Below are 24,409 nucleotides of genomic sequence, written 5' to 3'. Positions count from 1 at the left end.
GCTTTTGACAGCTCTTCTGGTTTTGATATTTAGTGAATCGGGAGGTCTCAAGTGGTGTGATGACACCGTAATGTTTGCTTTAAGCTCTTTCTTAATGGGGCTGGCTTCGCAGTGCCGTGGTGTTTCACAAGCCAGAGGAAAAATGAGAAGCAAAACAAACCAGTTATGGAGTGTTAATGGATGTATTTGTGCGTGGGGCTGGTCTTGGTGGACCATCCACCTCACCGCTCTGGTTAGAGACTGTCTGTGCCGCCGTATAGGGTTTCCCTTCCGAAAACAGCCCTCTGCGCCGGAGAGCGCCAGCCTAATGGCCGGCTATCACGGAAAATCGTTTTCTGCCTGTCGACTGTTCGCATGTATCTTTACCGCACAAGTCTTGTCATTTTAGGCGGCGCAACAATTTGCTAAGCAAATCCACTCGCCATTTATCTATCAAGAGGAGGCAGTTGGTGTGTGTGTGTGTGTGTGTGTGTGTGTGTGTGTGTGTGTGTGTGTGTGTGTGTGTGTGTCTGGAGAACATTGGGAGGGGTGGAGGCCGGGGGGAGCGGTGAGGGAGGCAAATATTTTCTCTGGCTTGAAACAGCACAACGAAAACACACTCCTGATGCTGATGTGTATTAGAAGTGAGCCGGCCAAATATTAACACTGCCTTACAGTGGCAGTGGTGGTGTGAGGACGGCTGGGAGGGGCTTAGGGGGCCCGGCCGCCATGTAACACTGCTGGATTTTTGATTTCTTCGCTTGGCCCGCCACACACATCGAAATACCTTCGAACGTTTTGGATGACTCTTGGTATGCAGATTAAGAGGTTTTGAGAAGTGGGGCATGAGAAAAATAAATAGTTTGAAAAATTGCACATATGTAATTGCTTGTTTACATATTCAAAGGTGAAGTTCATCAAAAAATGTTGAGTATAATATACAACAATGGGGGGGAAAAAGACATTTTAGAGCCTGAAACTGCTAAGCTTTAAACTGAATTGCACATATATATATATATATATATATATATATATATATATATATATATATATATATATATATATATATATATATATATATATGTGTGTGTGTATATATGTATATATATATATATATATATATATATATATGTGTGTGTGTATATATGTATATATATATATATATATATATATATGTGTGTATATGTATATATATATTTTGTGTAAAGTGGAGATATTAAGTTCAGCATTGAATTTCTGACTGACATGCCTACACACACACACACACACACACACACACACACACACACACACACACACACACACACAGAGAGAGTCTACCCACCAGCCCACCCGGTGCTCCCAAACAAATCACAGCATTTACTCAGCCGGACATGAACTTGTTCAGGTTGGCATAAGTGCTCAAGGGCACAACAACAACAACAGCAGCAGCAGCAGCGGTTAACTCCACCCACATTTCCTGCATAAGTCAAACACTTATGAGCGAGAGAGACGGGAAAAGGACTGTGAAGGGGCAGGGGGGCGGTCAGACGGAGCGCTGATGCATCTTGTTTGTCAGCAGCAGAGTGCAAAGAAATGTGACAGAGCGCTGGAGGAGGTTCCAAATCCATTTCCTGCTCTTGTCCGTCCACATCAGCCGCTGACGACGGATCTGCTGGTTCTTATTGTGCTCTATTACGGCGGGGCGGAGGATGTGGATGTGGTGGGAGGGCGGGTGGTTGATGGTGCACACATGCCCAAAAATGATGCGTCTCCTTTGATCTGTTCCAGTGTGAACCACATGAACAGCTCCGCCGCCAGGCACACACATATATATACACACACACACACACACACACACACACACACACACACACACACACACACACACACACACACACACACACACACACACAGCCCAGCAGTTTGGCCCTTTGCACTTTTTATAGCTCTGCTCAACTCTGTCTTTCTTTAAGTGAGTCTGTGCATCTCTGTTTTTGTTTTTTTGTTTTTTTTTTTCTCATCCACATGAATTATTATTTTGCTGTAGACTCATCATAATGGGAGACCGTGTTTGAGGTTCCACATTTATTTGTTACGTATCTTGGCTAATTACCCATTAAATAACCACATGAACACACACTTATGTTAGCGGATAATTAGCAAGCGCATAATTATGAATATGCATTTACCGCTGCTCAGTACACAGGGATATGAACATGCCCGTTCCTGTTTTCCTTGACTGATTCTGTCACATTCTCCACAACACGGAGTTGGAGGCTGTCAATGAATTCTTGAGCAGGAAACGGGATCCGAATCCAGGTTTGTAAACTAGTCTGCGTGTCATGTGGTGAGCAGATTTTCCTCCTTCACCCAGTTCAGTATTTCTCTGTGCACTATTACATGCCGTGTCTGTTTGATACTTCATTAGCAACAATTGATGCTGCTGGCCTGCAGGCGACCTCAGGAGCGGGTCCAGCAGCTGCAGCTCTGGGGTTCAGCTCAGCCCTGGCTGGAGCTCTGCCAGCACACTGCTCCTGCTGCCCATTTCTGGGAGTTCATCTTTACATTTTTTTTTTGCATTCTCGCTCTCTATATTTTCACTTCAAGCTTTGAATAATAAAAAGCCGCTTGATAAACATTTAAATTTTTGATTCATTCATTGCTGCGGGTCTGGACGGTCTGTTCCTGTTTCTCTCTGTTAGCAGCACAACACGCTTTGTTGTTTTCTCCTTGCCTATCCTCTTTGGCCTGGTGTGCAGAGACGGCGCTCGGAGCGGTGTGTGTCACATCAGGTGCGTCAGGATGCCCATTGGCTACCCGTCGCTGACTCGAGCCGTCCTGCCCAATCAGCTGTCGGTGAGCTGACCTTTCCGCTGCCGCCCTGACCCTGATGGGAGGTGAAGTGTGTGGCTGGTAGCAGCCAGTCCTGGCACAGCAGGACGAGTGGGAGGAGGCGGAGGAAAAGGACCCGGCCAGAGGGTGAAAGGTTTTTCTTGGCCAGTCACTCCTGTTCCCGTCCTCCTTCCGACTCTCAGCCCGTCTCGGGGTGGACTCGTGACAGCCTCCCTCAGCCGCTTTAGTCCATGTTTCACGTAGGAAAGACTTTATTCTCTTGCTACAAACTCAGAAGTAGAAGAGTGTAAGCACTTTAGACACTCAGAGGCATTTCAATTACACCCAAAGTTTTTTTTTTGTGATTTCCTAACAATAACTTAACAATAATCCCAACTTTACAAGCAAGAAACAACAAAAAATACCCCAAAACAAAACACAATACTGAAAAGGCTCTGAAATGCAGTAATAAATATTTTAGACATAAAGGACCACTCTCCCAGCCTCCATTTGTCTGGCTCAGTCCTCAAAACAGCCCCTTTAAAGTCAAGTGGTGGGGGTTAAGTTAATTATGCACATTAGGGTCGGCCGGCCGCTGTGTGTGTGTGTGTGTGTGTGTGTTTGTGAGTGTGTGTGTGTGTGTGTGTGTGTGTGTGTGTGTGTGTGTGTGCTGTTAGCGGTGGCGGCTCAGGATGCCGAACTCTGCCTTTTAATTAAACACACATGCACTGAAGGAGAAACTGTCTGTCACACGCACTTTTAACCGCAGCTGCATGGATGAAGGCATGCATGCGCACGGACGCATACACAACCGGGGGAGATGAAAGACGGCAACAGTGTGTGTGTGAGTCCGTGTGTGTGTGTGTGTGTGAGTCCGTGTGTGTGTGTGTGTGTGTGTGAGAGAGAAAGAGAGGAAGCAACATATTTCTTTCTCCTCCTTTAATGGGATAAATAACTCCATCTAAATCATGCTGGGAGATGACTAGTCTCAAAGGTGCACAAAAGTCAGATATTTAATTGTTTATGCTGGGGTGCGGAGGAGTTTTAAAGTCACTGTAGGTGGGTTTTTTCATGTGTTTTTACTTATCAGTATATGCCATTCCTATTTCCATACTGTTGATCTTCCCACTTGTTTACTTGTTGTACATCATCCAACTGTTGTTTTTCTGGCCAATGCGCTGGAATAAGTTGTGCATTTTATTGCTGTGACTGTATTTGATCTTCCGCGACATGACAGCAGATTGATTGAATCCATTTGCGAAGACCGAAGGGAGCCAGTGGTGCTCAATGACGAGCCTTTGATCTGAAATGTACAACGTCAGGAGCTAAAGAAATCACAGAGTTAACGGAGAACAGATGCTCCAAACAGCTGTGTGTTGGGAATTATGTTAATGATGACATTTACGTATAAGTACTTTATGACTTTAGTATAATGTTATTTTCTGCTTTAGGTTTCTGCTACTTCTTTTATTCCACTACATTTACCTGACAGAAGTTGGTACTGTGACACTGGAATCCATGTGGTGTTTGCAAGCTGTTTAAAATAAGTCTTTGTGTTAAGAGTGGATGCAGAGTTAAAAATAAAGGTTAAAAACTAATCAGGATCAAAGCTTTTTTTACATTTGAGATTTAAATTTTTTCCTGAGCTTAATCAAGAGTAGTATGTCTTCCATTTCGGTTCATTTGTGATCTCGTCGCTCGCACTTTGGTTTTTCATAGTTAATTGAACTTCATCAAGGATGTTCTCCGGACACTTTTCACCAGCAGAATACAGTCATGTTCTTTCTTCTGAACCCTGAAATTTCGGAGCGCTTCCTCTCCTCTTCGTGTCCCGGCCTCTCCCGTGCTGCAACGACGGCATCATTTTTCATTAGAGGATTGCCCTATTATTTCATTTCTTGTGATAAAATGACAAAAGATTACTCACGAGAAATACTAAATACAGAGTCGGACCGATGGGATCTCCCCTCATATGTAACGCTGCTGCGCTGCGGCTGAAGGCTTCATATTTCCTATTTCTCTCTCGATTATAAATATCTGGCAGAGTTGTAGATATAAAGGCGTGTGTGTATGTGTGTGTTTGTGTCTCTGTGAGAACTGTATTACATTCTGGATGTCCCAGTCTGATCAGACACCACCAGCTGATCAGCAGACCTTGATTCTTGTCTTTCTTTTCTTTTTTTCTTTTTCCTCCCAAAGGAAACATTTATTAAGCAGAAGAACAGAGAAAAATGAACTTGACTCCTGACAGAAGTGTCGCCGGGTTGTGGGAAAAATAACTTATTTCACACGAAGAAAGACGAAACGGCCAGCAAAAACAGCTAGCCAGGAATTCAAAAGATTTATAAAAAAAAAAAAAAAAGAAAGAAAAAACAATCTAATAAATAAATAATAACCACGCCATATCTTTATCTAAGATGATTCATATTTTATTTCAAAACAGTTCCTGCACTGGTCACATTTTTCAGTGGAGGATAATAGAAAATGTAAAGATACGGCCGGTGAAATATGAGTCGGTTTGGGGAGGTAAGAATGAGAGAAGATTAGCTTGAGATTAGAATAAGAGAGATGGAGGAGGGCAAAGAGTCCTGAGGTGTGTGTGAGTCATTATTCTGGTTTGTGGGTCTGTCATCGTGTGTGTGTGTGTGTGTGTGTGTGTGTGTGAGGAAGAGAGAGGGATGGTTGTGGACGCTCCTCCTCTACCTTGTTTTCTGCTCACGTCCCTGCCCGTAGAAACCAGACATCTTTGACTGACCTGCTCAGCTCCACCTGCTCATGCAGCGTCTGTTGTTTCTGAACCATCAAGCTCAATAATCACACCATGTGGTTTATTCAAACATTCTAAAAAAAACTGTAATTTGTACCATGTGCTGACTATAAACATGTTTGTTTTGTGATACTATTGTTTTTGCATATTAATTTGCCTATTTGTATCAAATAGCCCGCATCCAGTCGAGCTCCCGCTGTAGTTTATTCGGCAAAGCTGTTTTTCCTCGACGCTCCTGCTGCAGTCCCTCCGTAGTTCAGACGCTGGCGCATCGTTTCCCTGCGCTGCCCCGTGTCTTTAATTTAACAAGATACCCACGGAGGAGACTTGTGTTGGCTGCACCTCTCCATCCTGAGAGTCATTACGGCCGGCCCGCGGTGAGACGGAGGCTGGCGGACACGGAGGGAGCTCGGGGTCAGTGGAAACTTCCAGATCAAATGCTCCCGGTTACCCCCCAGGACCAACGCTGTTGGAACTGCAGGCCACAGGGCTGCCATACCTGACTAAAACCAACACCACCTGCATGCTCATATGCAGTTTTCACCTTTACCTCTTCTACTCTGTTTTCTCTCTCTGTGTTGGTTTTTATACGAAACAAGTCAGAGGGACTTTATTCTAATTTGCTTTGAACATCAAAGTGTCTCGAGTATAAAAACATGACAATACGTCCATAAATTGCACATACCCCTTAAAACTCACACTTTATTTCATTATTATAATACACACCATTCAATAAAACCAGTTACCAATCACACAAACTACAGCAACAGCTTTTCTTCCACATTTCTCTGACAGAACTCGGTACCGCCTCAACATTTTAATTTTTCAGTTTCATTCCCTAATTTGGAAGACATCTGCTTACAATATTTCAATTCACCGCTAAAATCCCCGATAAGAGGAGCACATCTATTATTGCTAAACATTTTTCTTTTCTCTCTAGTTTTCCCTGGAAACAGTGTTAGAGATCCAGGCTTTATGTTTTATTATCTTTTCAAAAATCTTTTTTTTTAAGCTGTCTTGTGGAGGGGAGGGTTTCCCTGCAGATGACTATTGATTTGCGACTTGAGCAACAGCACAAAAAAATGTACATCAGCGTGACTTGTAATAATTCAATATCTCGGAGAAGGGTGGGTAAGCTGTGACCTCAGTCAGTTGTCAGCATAAGTCAAACAATTTCCAGCATCAATAAAAAATTGTATTATGCATTCAGAAATTTGTTTCACATGCTTTACAGATTAGCTCTGCATCCATCATCTTTGATACATCTTAGTGATGTATTAAATGTGTTTGTGTGCTAAGTGCATGCTTTTCTACTAATAATTCACAGTGGGTGGGTCGCCAGAGCTTAGAGTCCTTGTTACATTACAAGACTTTACACGTGGAGCTGCTGCCAGTACGTCACCCACAAGACAAATTTGGATTGCACATCTCAAAAAGACCCAAAAAGAAAAAAAAAAACAAACTCAGAGCTCATGTAAGAAGCTCTCTGTTGTTTTTATCATCATGGGAAGACGTGTCCCTCTCACAGTGCTGCTCTGACGGCATCTGCTTTACTTTAGAAGAGAACCCAGCGATTCGCTGTGACGGACATGGTGGACTCATCACGCAGGGCTAATTTACTTTAAGTTCGGCTGCGTTTGTGTTACTTCAGATCTGTCATGGGATAACATTGATGTTGCCATGGCATGCTGTTGTTTTGTTTTGGGCACTGCTAAAGCCAAACAGTGGGACAAGGCATGATGAATAATGCTCTGTGACAGACAGGCCCCGTTGCCGGCGTGGACATAACTGGCAGAGTCTGGGACTGCTGTATGTTTGTTCATGTGGGTACGTGAGATCATAAGTTACTTACTTTAAGTACAAATGGAAGACAGTGTCTCTTCGTGAGGTTGCTCTTTTGACTGTTTGCCGCCACTCTCATAAAGCTGTTTAGAGGAGGCTCTCCAAACCGACGGGTGCTGTTTATAAACTCTTTGGATCGGCATGGATTAAATTACTTTGGCGTAATGAAATAATGCTTACGTTACATTTATGTTTTTGGTATCTTAACTGACGAACCCGACTGTAGTCGGGAACGACCTCCATACATGTTTCCTCTTGCTAATCCTGTATTTTCACAGAGGTTAATTTTTACTTAGTCACAGGAATTAGTTTCACATTGTTCTCTTTTTCAAACGTAAGCTTCATATCACAATATTATTTTTTTCCCAGCGCTCTTTTCATAAAACAATAACAGCAGCTAAACTCCTGTGGCTGGCTAGCGAGTGCTAATGTAGCGTGCTAACTGGCCTTTTCAGTCTCACGCATTCAATATCCATTTTTTTATAAACATGAAACTAACTTTAAATATTATTAATTTTATATATATATATATATATATATATATATATATATATAATGTGTGTACACATATATATGTATGTATGTATATATACATACATATATATGCAGTGTTGCTTATGGACATCTTCATGCCAGTCTTCAAGACCGTAGCTTCCTACGACCCTGCTGGCAGATGTTGAAGAGTTGTTTATCCTCAGTATTTAACACATGCCTGTTGAGACTAAAAAAAAACATGTGTGTCTAATTAGAGATTGAAATCATTGTCATGTGTTTTATAATGAGGAATCATGATGGCTTCTTCTTTTTCTCCAGTGCCATTTGATTTTTACCGCGTCTAACGATGAGCAGTTTCCATATTGTAAGATGGCACCATAAACAGGGTCAGATTTCCCTTCTTTTTATCCTTGGATATCAGTTATGTATTTTAGTAATTTATTGTTTTTTTTGTTTAAAAAACAAAACAAAACATGCACTGTCAAGTCCCCAGCAGCAGCAGTGCCTATACAGCAGAGCGCTCTGCAGGCTGGCTGACTGGCTTGTCTCTCGGAAACCTCTGAAATGTGATTTACATCGGGAGGATGATGTAGGAACCCTGTCCGACTGTGTGCATACTCTCCCATTGTTTGTGACAGTTGGTTGTACCTGCTCCGGGGGAGCAGAGCGCCTCGCAGGCGGCCGACTTTGCATTTCAGTGGCTGAGCTCAGGGTCAGGAGCACATCTGGTTTACCGGGAGGCTTGTGCGCCGTGTGTCACTTCTGCGTTTCGCCTTGCAAAGCTCGCGCACGCGCGCAGACGCGCACCCATTCACAGGCTCACTTGTTGCTGTGCAGCTGGAGCTCGCGCACTAACAGCAAAACCCCGCACACCTACACAAACAAACAAACAAACACACCTGCTGCTCCTGGCAAGTCGCTCTGACAATCAGCCGAAGGAGGGAAGGCAAACAAAACAAAGGGTTTAATTTACATGACAGTAACCTGCTGTACATTTGCATGCCGTGGCAATGATAGAGTGAAGCTCTGCGGGAAACAGCGAGTAATGAAAAGTGATGGCCCTATTTGCAGTATACTGTAAGTGCAGGAATAGTAGTCAGTACTAATGGTGCGCTCTGTGCTGCACATCTCTGACAGTGTTTTCGCTGTGCGGTTTAACAAAGACCTTCTGCTTTTTCCTACATTTTTTCACCACTGCAGAATAAATGTCATCAGTTTGTTTTGGTGAGGTTTTCAAGATGCCTTCAAATGTTGAGAGAAAGAAAAAAGGGCAGTGATTTTTTGTTTTTTTCTTCCTTCCCTTTTTGATGTTCTTTATCTCGCAAAGTTTCTTCATTTGGACACAACATGAAAGTTTATGCAGTTTGTACGAAACAATTCAAGTGCAACTCTAACGAGCAATTAACTTCATCAGTGGATAAGTAAACAGCAGTTTTGGGCCAGTGTGTAATTGCTCAGAATGGTACTTGGGTTTTTTACGCCGTAAGCGTTATTCCTGCTGACACGTGTGTTTGTGGGTTGATGGTAGCTTTGGTTTGTGGGTGTGTAAATGTACCTTGCATGTTTGTGTTGTCTGTAGATGATAGGATACTCTCATCGCGTCTTGTACTTGTAGTAATGCTGTTCCTGTGTGTGCGTGTGTGTTCTGGCTCCAGTGGTCTGCTCCTCATGTAAAGAGATAGGATCTTTCCACAACAGATCAATAAGGGAATATTTCTAGATTCCTTGCTAGTGTGTCTGATTTAACCAAGCGTGTGTGTGTGCATGTGTGAGGAATAATCAGCATGACAACCTGACTTGTTTCCTGGTGTTTTGGTTGAACTTTGCTGCTATTATCAAATCTATTGGCATATTATAGGACAGGGGGGTGCGGGGTGGCGCCATATTTTGATTAGCTGCTTCTCTTCTAGCGTTAGATTTTTGCTTCCTCTTATTATGTTAATCCAAAAAATAAAAATACTTCAACAGCTGTACTACACCTTAAATAATATATAGGCAGAACTACGTGGTCCTATCTAGACACATGTGCACTATTTATTGACACGCATGTGGATCCCCTCTGTCTTGCACAAACAATCTCCACCACCCCCACTGTTCAGCTAGTTTCTGTTTACTCGCTGTAAACTGTCTTAAAAGCGCAGAGCCGCATACGATTTATGGTTCAAGATGCGATTAGATTTTCGAGAAGTTTTTTTGAGCAATAGATACTTTTTTTTCTTTTTTTGCACAAGGCATCTTCAGAATAAGACAGTCGTCATTAACAACTGAAGAAACGGCATGTTCCCTACTCATAAATATATTGTTTACGTTCTCTCCTCATCCCCGTGGTGACAGAAAACATCCACATAACTATCTAAGAGTGTATACGACGTCTGACAGACAGACTGACAACAGACTTGTGGATTCACCAGTAAAATAAAGTCCTGACTGACAGCTTGAGGAAAAAAAGCAGGTTTTCCTCACAGCATCACCTGAGAAGTACTGACAATACATCTGCAGAAAAAAAAACAAAACAAATACAGCTCACAATAATGATATTTGAAAAAGTATTTTTAGGGAATTGTTTTTAATATTGGTCCACAGTGATGGCTATAGCTGTAATTGTTACACTCATCGCTGATTAACCGGTTAAAAGTTTTCTTGATTAAAGGTTCTTGATTTGGAAAATAATGAGAAATGGCAATCACAGATTTTCCAGAGCTCAAAGTTGCGTGTGTTTAATTGCTCCTTTTGTTCAGCCGACAGTTAAAGAGCTAAGATTACCCAAATCAAACACATGCGTGACAGTGCTACCTACATGAAAGTGAGCAACCCAGTTAAAGAAGAGAGAGCAGAGCCCCCTGATTTCTGCTGTCTGCTCTCCTCTACACTGCAACTGAGATACAGTTGGACGGCCTAAGAAAAATACTCCAGAGAGGTGTGCACAGCGTCTTACATGTGTTTACTTGACTATTATTTCGTCTTTAACATCTTTGACAGTTTACTTTTTCCTCATGAGAGTCTTCTAACCTGTTGGTGTAGCCTGCAGACACACTCGTTACGTCTTACAGCAGTACGGTTCAAGGTTATTCTCCAGTCCAACTCCCAGATAATTGTCAATAAAATTGATCTTTGTATATATATGTTTAAACTCTATTCATTTTTTTTCACCCTCCTCCCCTCCCTCGGACACTTCCCTTCACTGCCTCACTTCACTCTCCTATGCCAGTGTCCTTCTCTTTTCATCTCCAGCCAGATAAGTCTGCTCTGGCTGCCAAGAGCAAGGAGTATCACTGCTCGCTCGCCCCCCCCTCTCCTCTTATGTTCTTCTCATAGTGCACTAAAGCCATGTCGCAATTTCTCAGGGAGTTTTGATGCCTGGATGTCTCCTGTCCGGGCCCATCTCGTCTGAGCCGCAGTGCCGGCCCTATGCGATCTGAACTGCGCTGCCTCGCTGCAGGTCAGCCTTCACGGCCGATTAGTGTCGCAGCGCCACTTTGGTCACAAGTTGTCGGGAGCGCTTATCGTGAAGATCAACAGCGATCAGTCTCGCTGCTGTACTCCCTCTCTCCCTTTCTCTCTCTCCGTGTCCGAGTCCTCTGCATCTCCTCCCTTATTCTCCTCTCCGCTTTCTGTTTTCTGCCCTCTCCCCTTTTGGCATTACCTCCCTCCCCCCTTCATGTTTTTCTACTCAAATCACCATATTTCCATTTCTATCTCATCATTGTCATCTGTCCTTTCTCCCACCTTCCTCCATGTTGGTTCTCGTGCTGGATCCAGCTGGTCTTTTCTGTGCAAGAGCAAGTGAAAACAGTGACATTGATGAGAGAATCTAAATAAACTTCAATGGGGGTGTTAATCCACATGACATTTTTGTGTTAAAAGAGAGCCACAGTAGGTTACTTGAGTGTTTCCATAGTAACTCCAGGCCATTGGCAAAGGTGATTAAACCTAAAACTTAAGTTTTCATGCTACATTTGAACAAAAACATTTTTTTGGGGGAGGAAATGTTTAAATTAGCAACTGTTGCTACTTTTGCCTCAACACCGACCGATGGGTCTCCAACCTGTCGAAGGGAAGCTTTTCTCATTGATCTGGGGCTGAACTCTTATGTGCTGTGGACATTTGATTTGATACACTCAGTTTGCCTTCATCTGCCCTTCCCTCGCAACATCACATCCCTCCATCCCTCCACGCCACGGCATCTCTGTGCGCCGTCAGGCCTCGTCTGCGGCGAGAGCGGAGACGAGTCATGTTTGGCTTGTCTGCGCGGCTGCTAGTGTCAGTATCTGGAGCCGCTGGTTTCCCTGACAGCGCTGGAGGGGCTGCTGGTCCTAGCAGAGTGCAGCCATCACCCTGTGACACGCTCAGTGTCACCGATCCCCTCCGTCTGGTGACATGGCATCCCCGCCTCCCTCGTCTTCGCCTTCACCCCCCCCCCCCCTCCCTCAAGCAAGTGGCCTTTTCACTGCCAGTCTGCAGTCAGTCGTTCCACTCAGTCACTAACAGCTGCACTGAGGACTCTTTAGTACAAGTTGACCTACATGTGTTTCTGAGAGCTCATACTTGAGATTGATGTTGACATTTTGTGCGTGTTCCAACCTTTTTGGTAAAAGAATCAAAAAGTAAAGAATACAAAATAAAGGATTGTCCCCCATAACTTCATTTTGAAGAACGTTTTACGACCCTGGGGTAAGATTTTGAAGATGTAACCAGCATAATAAGCAAAGATGAGATAATTATCAATCATTATGAGACCCAGATGGATAGATGGATGGATTGATAGATCCTCTGTGCACAGCAGAACTAAATATGTGTGTGATTTAATCTGGCCTTGGCGAGTGTGCAGCAGTGACAAATGGATGCTCACTATGGAACCCCCTCATCCAAGAGACAGTATTAGTTTTTGCTTTAATTACCAGCAGCAGTAATGTTTCCTATCCATAACTGTCGGCCCGCTAGAACGCAGCCTGGCAGAGGGGTGAGGGCCTTGTCTTTTCTCTCAGTGGGCCTCCTGTCTGTTCTAACCCCCCTCCTCGAATCAGTCCATCCTCTCCCTCTCTCTCCCCCGTTTCCCCCACTGCGCCCCGCCGCATCTTTCATTTCAATATTTCAATATTTATGCCTCATCTGAGGAAGTTCAAAGTCACAGTAAGGAGGCATAACTTTCTCGCGCCTCCCCACCGACAGTGCAGGACCCGGCCTAGTGGACAGGAGGGGGGGGGGGGCGGCTGGTGGCTGCTGGTTTTTCCCCTCCTTTCCTCTGGTCAGTGGTGGCGGATCATGCAAATGTATACAGGTCAAGGCTGATCAATATGCCAATAGTGACACTGACAAATGTTGCTTGGATGCTTTTTAATTCAAATTAAAATACAAAATATATTAAAAAAAACAATTAAAATCACATTAAATGAAATGTATTTCAACATTCATGAAGTTAACATCAGTCCGATACGAGGCTGGACAGCATCAGCCAATATCAGGCTTCACCACATGCAGCACCTCTGAGGTCCCAAGGGTGCTCGTGTTATGCACGTGCACGTCCGTGTCATTGTGTGAGTACATTATTCCGTGGGACTAACTGACCATCCCTTTTAGAAAATGTACAGCCAGTTTTAATAACTAAACTGCCTGACAAGTCCGTCCTTTGCCATAAAGATCTCTGACAGCCGCCGTCTGGTAATAGATTAGCCTAATTACAGCATCCCTGAGTTTAGACCACAACGTCACGTTCCCAGCCTGTCGCTCTAATAGCCATTACGGCCGCCGCTCTCACCACTCCCGTCCCCCTTAATGTAAAGTTGTAAAAAGTAAAGGCTAAAAAAAAAAAAAAAAGAGGGAAACCGAGAGGTAAAGGTCGTCGTCATTTGCATGCAAACCTTCATTAGAATATGCGAATATGCTAAAAACCGGAGCCGGCGCTTTGCATGTGCAGGTGATGAATGGCCAGTGCATCGCAGAATGGGCTGAGATGGAAGCTTCGTCACCCTCATCTGCATACGGCATTCTCTATTTACTTATTTATTTATTCCTTTTACTTCAGTGTGTGTTTCTATTACACGTCATAAGTGTGTAGGTAGTGATTGAGAAGGGGTTTACTCCCACCCCATCACCACCGACACTTCTGGAAACAAGCACACACTTTTTTTCTTTTTTTTTTATGGCTTTATTTGCTTTTTGCAAGTATTCACTCAAGGCACTAAAAGAAGTGAGGAATTGTCTGTTTATTGGGCGGTGACTGGACCTGTAGAGCGTCTCGGAGCAGCAGCAGGAGACGGGCCGCCTGCGTCTGAGTGAAACCCTGCAGGATGATTCTGCCAGGGCTGGGGGGGGGGGCTGGAAGATGGCCGGCGAGTTTCAGGAGAGAAACTCTTCTCTTCACTCTTGCCTGTTGCCGGGGCAGCAGATGGTGGGTGTCAAGACAACGGCAGCGGTATCCAAACAAAGACATCCTTTGTTAGTGTGTGTGTGTGTGTGTGTGTGTGTGTGTGTGTGTGTGTGTGTGTGTGTGTGTGTGTGTGTGTGCTTGCATACTTTTAGAGGTGTAGAAGTGCATTGGCTCTGAGTAGGAGGTATCGGCAGCTATAATAACATTTGAACAGTGTATTGTGTGAATTTCTGAGCTGTGCTCTTCCTCAATCTCCAGGAAAGTCCATTGTTTTACACCACTGGAGACAGCTGACAACGAACTGAACCTCCAAGGAAAGTACTTCTCAATTCTCCCAGCCGCAGAAGATGACACATGTCACATTCGCTCTTCAAATTTTCTCATCATGAAAATGAGAACCTCCTGTTGGTGCAGTCTTTTTCCTCACCTTCAGCGGTTCTGGTTCTTTGAGCCTAATAAGTCATTCTTTGATAAGATGGCTGAATATTATATTAGCGCCGTAGCGGTTTATTTAGCTCCTTTGGAGTGTGACCTTAGCTGCCCTTCACCCGGGCGCGGGGATAATGAGAGTGGTAGCCGGCCGACAGACAGGACTGACATCCCAGCTACGCCCTTCACTCAGCCGGCTGAAGAAAAACGTCAATACGGAGGCCTTATGTTTTATGAATTATCTGCTTTAGCAAAAGTATAGTGGGAGAAATACAACTCTCACTTGTCATGTTGCCTCAGTTCTTTTTAATGTGCCAGACCACTCACCAGGGGAAAAAACGGTCAAAATTAGAGGCTGTCTTCTGTTGTTTTTCTGCTTTTACTCTCTTCACCTCTTCCTCTCATTCTTCACATGTTTGCATCAAAGACAACCGACTCGGTTTGACTTTGATTTACCAAAACCTATTTGAGGAGGATAGTTTGGAGCTCACGCGAAGCCCGCATGGCTTGCATCTTTTCTTTTGAACGCTGTAATGCGTCTGTCGACAATTAAAAGCATTTACCGAACCCGGGCTTCAGGATTTTTATACATTTTTAGTTTACATTATTAATATTTGTTTCTCACTCCATTTCCTTCTGTTCTTATTCCACAATTCTTTCTTCACAGTCCTTTTCATCCGTTTAATTTGTTCTCAGAGGACAAGCAGATAGATTATGTTGTAAACAGACTGAATAAATCATGTATCTTTTTTTTTTTGTCGGGGTGGGGCGGGGGGTGCCGGGGCTAGTGTTGGTTTTTATCCCCGGGAGGCACGGGGGAGGCTTGCTGTTGTAAACGGACCCAAGTGCAGCCCTGTTACACGCAGTTTAATCTGCCCACTGGGGGCCGGGGAGAGGTGGTGGGGGGGTTGCAGGGGGCAGACGGGCTCATCACGGCTCCTGGTTCGTGAAGGAGCTCCGAGGGGGCAGAGGTTGCGAGGGGTGGCTGGTGTCTTTCCCCTCAATTAGGCTCTTTAACGGAGGAAAAAGGCCCTACTGGGTGTTTTTCTTTTTCTAATGAAGCTGGGTGTAATGGCAGTGGTCATGCGGAAAAAAAGTGGTCAGAGTTGCAATAATATCACTTTCACGAGCTGATTATAAATCTAATGCTAACATCAGCAATGTTTTTAGGATGCAGGAGCTTCTCTGACCACATTTTTTTTTTCGTTTTAGTTCTAGTTTTTCGTCTAAAGTAATCATTCTCTGTGGAGAAGGATTTTTTTTTTTATTATTATTTCTAACGTCTTCGGTAGTGCTGAAAAAAAAACACTCAAGATGTCTTTTAGATGCATCCTGTGATACCGAAGTGCTGTTTTAAAGGTGTTTTCACCCTATCAAGAACACTCGATTGGCAAAAACTGAATTTCTTTTTCATTTTTTAGCCATGAATGATTAAATGTTTTGCTGTTTAGTATCCCCACAAGCTGCTAACTCCTGGGAGCAGTTTTCTGTAAAATCTCAGCTTCAGTTCTGTCCTTCAATCCAAACATAAACACTTGCTTTCAAATATCAGTCAAACCCTTCTGGTAATGTTTCTGTTTTGCAGTTTAAGCGATGTTATCTATCTACTTCACGAAAACAAGATCAGTCATTTTTGCTTGATAATATTGAAAGCACAAAGAGCACAAATAAGCTTGGTTTTAATTTATTTTTCAGCCCCCCCCACCAACACACACACACACACCCTTTACCTCTTTTCCCAGCATGCACCACACACACACACCTGAGAAGACCATATAAACATAAGGAAACCTGCATTACAAATTACAGCACATCATAGAAATTGTGCAGCAAGCTTTTTAAAATACCAGCGCTGCCACTGAGGCGCTTTGTAATTTATCCCTTCACGGCTGTTAGCTGCGCAGCGCAACGGTGATTTATTTGGTTTAAGAGAAGTTTTGTTTAGAGAGATAATGAGCAGGACTTCTCTTTAATGATTTAACACGGCACGGTGGAAGGAAGAGGGAGGGAAGGAAAAAAGAAGCACATATATTTTTCATATCTTTAACTGCACTGCAGAGAGGAAGAGAAGGAAGGAAGGAGAGAAAGATGCATTAGCACGAGAAGCTAACAGCCCTTAACAACTGGTATTTTTGATTCATTTTGTTGTGCAAAATGACTTTTTCACCTCCTTGAAGCGCAGCATTATTTCAATACGTTGGGTATTTTATTGGAAATGTTTCTCAGGCCATACTCTGTCTTCACAGCAGATAGTTTCCTCCTCTTTTTTTTTTTTTTAATCTATAAAAGTGGATCATGTTTGTGCTGATCCACACAATATGCTCGCTTTTGGAAAAGTGCTTCGGCGACTGCCTGTTACCTTGTTTCTTTTTACACCTCTCTTTTCATCTCCACACCAAATGCAGCTTTATTCTTTCTTGTTCAGCATTTTCAAGTTTTCTTCCCTCACTCAGGATTTCAATCTCAAATTAAAACAGTTAATTAGAAAATATAATGAAGCTAAGTAGCATAATATGCAAACAGTGCTATGTCGCTCAGAGCTGGGGGGCTCCGAAAAGCCGAAACTGCCATCGGCGCATAACGATGATGATATCAATAATAGATTACTTCATCAATCGCTGTACTCTTGAAGATGGAAATGCGCTGTTGGGAAGGAACTGAATTTTTATTTTTCATTATTATAATTTCCCCCCCTTTCCCTCTCCCTTCCCGTAGCTCTGAAATGTGTGTTTCATCTCACATTAGGGTGTGCTCTGCATAAGTGCAGGTGGAACTTGCTCTCCCTCTAAATGATCCTTTAATGGAACAGTGTGCACTGGAGCTGGGAACTCTATGGGGCGCTGCCACTGTCGATGGGAACTTCGCCTCAATCAATCCGTCAAGCCCCATCACCTGCCTCAGCAGATGATCCAAAAACCCCTTTGGAGAGGCAAAGTGAGCTTTTTATGCACCTCCTCTAAGACTAGAGGACAGTTGCGCGCACGCACACACGAGTGGCGGCGCCACAAGTGAGGGGTGTCTGTTTCACTGAGAGCCCTGACGTTGATCGGGCGTCAGAGAAACACTTTGCCTCCCTTTTATTTTTATCAAGATCGTCTTAGAATAGATCAAGTGCTTGCTTTGCTCTGACATGGGCTTAAAACCGAATCAGTTAGGAGGTTTCATTTATTTATCTATTTATCTAGTTTCCTCCCAGTAACTGACTTTATGGGACGTTTCCATTAGTTGATCTCTTACGATTCGGAGCAATATTGACACAAAGTCGCCTCTTAACTCTTTCAAACAAATCAGCTGCGCCACAAACTGTATCTCCCTCTGCTTCTCACCCCGACTCACAATCACGCTACCTTATCTAGAAACTCCACCATGATTTTTCATACTCCTTTTTTTCTTTCTTTAGTCCCATGGCTCTTGTCCCCCCACCCTTCCATCCACATCTTTCTCCAGATGTGTAAATCTGACATCACATTTCCAGTAGTTTTCTCCCGTCCACCGCTACAGGCTCACATGCAGAACATCTCGGCGTGTGAGAATCCCAGCTTCCTCAGCCCCTGCTCCTGATGCCTGCCTGTCTGTCTCCTAGTCGGAAAAGCAGCCGCTCTGTCTGTCAATAAATGTCTTATCTTCCGACTTCTTGTTCCTGTCTGTTTATCAGTCGGTCTGACATGTCGGCAGCTGTCTCGGCGCTGCAGGCTTGCTGTCAGCCAAGTGTTGGTTTCTGTTCTTCTGTCAGTTCACCTGCCTGTCATAGTTTCTCAGATTAGACGTGTCATCTTACCTCCAGCTTTTCCGCTTCTTCAGGATGGGTTCATAAAAAAATAAACAAGGAAGAGGCGCATCATGTTTACTCTGAAGAGTGAATTAGTTGTGACAATATGAAATGTTCCTTTTCATTTTATGGATCGCCTTCTTTGGTGCTGCTAAATATAGTTTGCCGGTGCCTCCTTTGACTTTACAGACACTATTATACATGTATTATTTCTACTACACAAGCCAGAAAGTTGTCAAGTTAATTGTGACAGCTGTTGGTCCTTAAAGAACACACGCAAGTTTCTAAACATCTAAATATGGAATTACTACAGAAGGGAAGAAAAAGATATAATTATAGAAGAAGCAGAAAACATGTGCGGAAGCAGGGGATGGCAGTGAAGAGTAGAGAAAGACTTGAGCAGGAGTGTAGGAATGGATGGTGAGGAGGTTCTGCAGAGATGAGTGATGGGAGATGCAGGAGATGGAGGCGAGGGGAGATGGTGGAGTCGGAGGCGGGAGGATGCGGAGGGGGAGCTACCTGCTGCTGATGGAAGTCGGAGTCAGTGAAGGATGGAGGGCGATCCAGCTGTGACATTAAAGCAGCAGGTGGGGGCCATCATTAGGACTGGCACAGGAGGCTAGATGAGCCCGCACACACTCATCTCTTTGGGGCCCAGCGGACCACTGCAGAGTCTGTTTTGGTGTGTGTGTGTAGATGTGTGTGTGTGTGTGTGCACTCATCCAAAAGAACTGAAACATAGTCCCATAACTTCAGCGCTCATGCCCACCTCCCTGTTCATCTTTCCCCGACGGAGCTGCTCCTCGTCACCGAGGTTTCTCGACACATTCGCCTGGTGAGGGTTGAACAGTTCCTACATCTGTTAGCTCCAGGGTAATGGCTCTTCGGCTAGCTTTTAACAAAGTACAATAGTGATGTTTTCTTCACTTCAGATTCATTTTTCATCCCACAGCTTTTCTGATGTGTTCATGTGCTGGCTGGACTCAGCAGGTTGCAAACTAGAGGTGAAATCACTAAGACAAGAACAACGATCCAACAGTGCACCAATTCAAAACATGTTCAGATTTGACCCGCGTCCATCTGTTTTCTTGTCATTGTGGAGAACATAATTGTGACTTTGCAGATACTTACAGTACTTATGACTTAGTTATGGTTCCATTGGCCTGGCCCGCTAGCAGACCTCTGCTTTCCTCACCCTTCTAGTACATGTACTACAGTCATTATTGCTGCTATAACATTAGTTTTACTCTTTTCCTCTCCTCCTCAGCAAAACTTTTTGTGTATATAGGCATCTCTTTCTTGACCTTTCACCTACCAGTCGGCCTAGGCTGGTGGCTTTCTTTCATGACCTTGGTTCAGCTGAAGTTTCTTCCTGTTAATCTGGATTTTTTTATTTTATTTCCACTGTGGCCTCATGCTTGCTGATTAAATCACAGGATTTGAGGATTATGAACAATCTCTGGGGTTTCTCAACAATGACAACAAGGATGAACAAATATTTGATTTAAGTGGAAAACATTTTGATCACAATTGGACTGAACTAAGCAGTGTTGGGTCAGACTACAATGGACTTGTTCCTTTGGGAAGTGCTGCCAGATTTCTTTTGTTGTGAACGGGAACACAACGAAACATTGTCTACTACACTATCTGAAATTCTTTTTACACACCGATTGCAAACAATTAATTAAATCCCTTCAAGTCAAAAAGAAAAATATGAATAACTTTTTAAGTGACGGAGCTGTAAAAGCACCTTCCAGTCACGTGAGTGACCCTGGCAAACTTTTTCTTTGGTGACTTCGTCGTTTTGGATGCAGGCCTGATGGAAGGGGGTTGTACTTTTAAATAGTTTGTTTTCAAAATATCAGTGGCCTAATGACTTGTCCAACATTCCCGCCCAACCTTTAGATGAAACTTTTTGACACATTTGTACCCAGCTGATGTCAAGTTTGAAGTTTACTTGTTGAAATTGTTCTAAGGTCAAAAGTTTCAATTTGCCATGAAAACATGAAAACCTAAAGACAACAGCTGAAAAAAACTTTGGAAAAAGTTCTCAGACTACTTTACGTCCAACCACACTCCATCCCAGCATTTGTTGTGCTGGGCTGATGTGCTGATGGGGATGGCTGTGTGTGATTCAGGGGCGTGGAGTTACGGTGCGTCTAGTCAGCCCTTGCTTCAGGCCGTTTCTTAGATCTCCCATCCCTTCCAGGCCTGTAGATGAGCCTATCCAGGAACAACATTAAGCAAATGAAGTTGTTTGCATCAAATATTGACATGTTATCTCTTCATCGTCAGTCGGCGGGAGAGAAGAAAAAGAGAAAGATTGTAACTGTGGGTAATTGAGCCGTGTCTCCCCTGCTTATCGGTAAAGCTCCGGCACGTCACGGACCTAACGAGCTGTGGCGCGCCGATTAGTCTGAAGGGAAAGTCGAACGTGAAACACCAGAGCCTCCGTCTTCCTTTCTCTTTTTCCTTTTTTTCTTTTTCATATCTGCAATGGATATTATGAGCCTCCCTGGAGGGCAGAGGCACAGCCTTATTAGTTCAATTCATGAGGGGGAAGAGAATTGATATGGATGAATGGCATGTTAAAGTATCCCTTTGTTACAATAACCATCAAGGCTGATGGTTGGAGCTGATGATGCAGCCCAAGGCGGCAGGACGACAAGCTGAGGCCTTGACCTGGATGGCAGAGGATGCGCACATACCAAGGGCAGGGGGCTGATTACACACTGCCTTAAACAAATGGATTTGCCCCCTTAACATTTAGATATGGGACGGTTGTGTGTGTTGGTTACGTGTAGGAGGCTCGTGGATGTGGATGAGAGGAAGGACCCCGATTTATCTGCGTTTGTGCCTGTTTTTGTGTGCACCCTTGTTCACGTGGTGCCTGCAGTTCATCCGAACATCAACAGCAAGAGCAGTTTTAGTGTATTATATAATAACACGGCGGACAACTAATAGTAAATGTGTTATCAGCTCTTTTTGTGCATAGTGAATACGGATTCTTCCATTTCGGTCTGTGCATGTTGTTACCATGCATTTCTGAGACTATTAACAACTGTCCTGTGTGTGTGTGTGTGTGTGTGTGTGTGTGTGTGTATAAATTCAGCTTAATTCAGGTTTCTCCACAGGGCATTAACCGTCCTGCACCAGCGCCACTCCGAGAATAAACCAGTAAAAAAAGAAGAAGAAGAAAAAAAAAAACCGAGTCAGATGAGAATCTCACAACATGCCAGTTTGATTTGTACTCCTCGCTATCAAAGAATGCTAATTAAAATCATATTTTGCATATGTCTTGTCTTTCATCCGCATATGCAAATTGCCCCTGTTGCCTTTCAGCACTCTGTAATTAGGTTTATGAAGGACAGCTGTAATACATAATTAACAGAAATGTTTGCAAGCTTTTTCCCCCTCCATGTCTAAACAAGATGACTAAAACAAGCATGCATGAAGCGCTCCAAAGCTGCGCTTTTCACTCATATGTATTGATTAATTCTTTATATTACCTCCTGTGGTAGAAATCTTAATTATGCTGTTTGTTTGTTTATGGATGGCGGCGTCAGTCGGAGTCCCTTCCAGCCTCCAGTAGGCCAGAGACGCTCACCAGTTTGATCTTGCTGATTGGAAAGTACGAGATTTAGTCATACGCTCGCTCCCAGTTTCACTCCAAGGCAACATTCTGGACGGGTGGATGGATTGAGTTGGAGAGGATTGAAAAAATGTAGAGTGATGATAATGAGGCAAAACAGTGGAGCATGTTTGAATATTTATATGATGGTGTTAGTTAGAGTCGGCCTCGGGGGCGTCGATGACGGACGGGACTCCGGGGCCATGATGGGATGGAGGACGCGGCTCTGGTGTGCAGCTTCTGCACATTGGGGGGGGTAGAGAGGAGCCATAGCCAAGACCACAACATAAATGGTGAAATAATTATGCTCTTCCTTCACGAAAGACTGGCTTCTGAATGAGAACGAAAGCCTCGCACGGGCATGCCAACGAGGACAGGCGAATAACGATATCGACTTGGAAGGAGGGAAAACTAAAACATCCAGAAGAGGAGAAAAAGGAGGGGCGGCACAGAGGAAGTTTGTGCAGTGACTGGTCCAACCACAGCGCTGTCGGTTCGACTCCCTCGTCCTCTTTCATGTCGCTCTGTCCTCGGCTCTCAGATGTGGTCATTGTCTCTCAGTCGCGCAATAATGGGAAGTGATGGGTGCTAAATGAAAAGGCCAGAGGATGAAAACACTGGTGAAGCAGCTTGGATGTCAGAGTAGTTAGTCCTGTCATCCGTTCATTATGTTTTCATATGCTGTTTTGGAGACATGGTAAACTCCAGGGGCCTCAAAAAAAACCTCCCAAGATTGTGGTCACTGTCGGGCAACGGTACCCTGTTATTTCTCGGCTGTGTGTGCGTGCTTTTACATGTACCGTAGGTACACGTGCCTTTGAATCCCTGCACATGTGGATGCATTTGTGTGACACATTTATGAACTGCATGTGGTACCTTGTCTGCCGTCTGACTTAAAGAAAACCAGTTAAATAAACAGACCCATGTTATCCTTTTCTCACCGTTCTAAATCTGACTTTTTTTTTCTTTTACTCTGTCATCAGTTAATAAATGAACGGTTATTTGATTCCAGAGCTCGTTTATAGCAGCTATGTATAGCTGTTGTGATGTGGTTTCTCTGCAGAGAAATCAAAAGAACGTACCAGGAATCGGTTTGTGCTCTCATCAGCAGCAGATTGTTTGTTAAATTAAAGGGACTCGTTCAAAAAGATGACAGATAACTGAGACAAAGTGTCAATATCCTTTCTGGTTTACAGCTCAGGGTTGGAAAAATAACAGCAGAAAACAGAAATGATGTGTTTCTGCACAGGTTTTCTGCTCTGGCTTCGCTGGGGGAAGTTTCCTTGCACATTCAGCACGGTTGATGTTGAGTTTCTGTAACATCATGCATGCGACAGTACTAAATAGATTTTCTTTTTTATTCTCTTGTTGTAGAATTGGAATAAAGCTAGAAATAAAAAAGGTTAAAGGTCTGGGAATGAATAAACCCACTTGAGTTTTAAAAAAAGGGATTGGAGCTGCTTTTCTTGAACAAAAGCAACGACGGCATCGACCGTGGCAGCTGCTTTAAACTTTTCAGACCAGCCTCTATCATCGATCACCATCGCCAACTTTGCTAATATTCCTTTGTTATCCTTTGTGTTTGTAGATGGGCCTTTGTAATGAAGAAACACCTCAGTACCCACCTGCTGGGAAAACACGGAGTCGGACAGCGTAAAGAAAGGTAAATCCAGCACATGCAACTGCATTCTTTATGAATCTTTTTCTGCATTCCAGACCACGTTTCATCTCGTTTCAAACTCCAGACGCATTTTGCACGGCATAAAAAAGAATTGCTGCTTTCAAACTTTCAAATTAAGGGCCTTTTATGTGTATATTGGAGTTTTCGTTTTCCTTTTAATCATTCCTACAAGTGTAAAACGATGGATTCAAGATTTTTGGAAGATGACTACAATGAGCTGCATGCAGGTCTGCAAGCTTTTAAGCAAAAATTCCCCACTTGTCAAATTGCAAGCTAAATATAACTTGAGATCCTCCCTTTTCCCAAATGAGTTAAGTGACTTTCTCATTTCTGTCTGTCTGTTGCTTACATCCCCTCTTTTCTGACAAACTTTATCTTGCTCTCTCCCTCATTCTGCATTCTGCTCTGCGTCTTGAATTAGGGATGAATCATGTTTCTCTTACCATTTATGTCTGTGTATGCGGGCGTGTGTTTCTGCGTAATGTCTTGCGCTTGGCCCTGTCTATCACAAACAGAACCCTGCTGTCAGTGCGTGTGAGAATGCGTGTGAAAGAGAGAGATGAGGAGATGAAGTTGTGAAGGCCCCCTCCTCAACCCTGACGAGTCAAAATGAGACGTTAAACACCTCTCAATCT

The 24,409-nt window shown here is 43.7% G+C and overlaps 1 protein-coding gene across 1 annotated transcript in view; it reads left to right on the top strand.

The window, feature by feature from the left end:
- Nucleotides 1-24,409, top strand: part of znf407 (zinc finger protein 407) — a 177,950-nt gene that overhangs the window by 51,756 nt on the left and 101,785 nt on the right. Inside the window, exon 5 of the mRNA XM_061716334.1 lies at nucleotides 23,682-23,756. Within this exon, the coding sequence (XP_061572318.1) occupies nucleotides 23,682-23,756 (75 nt within the window). The remainder of the gene's footprint in view (nucleotides 1-23,681; nucleotides 23,757-24,409) is intronic.

Source organism: Cololabis saira, chromosome 3 (assembly GCF_033807715.1).
Source record: "Cololabis saira isolate AMF1-May2022 chromosome 3, fColSai1.1, whole genome shotgun sequence".
Classification (NCBI taxonomy): domain Eukaryota; kingdom Metazoa; phylum Chordata; class Actinopteri; order Beloniformes; family Belonidae; genus Cololabis; species Cololabis saira.
Note: the sequence above shows the minus strand (reverse complement) of the source record. Positions and strands in the feature narration are given on the sequence as shown.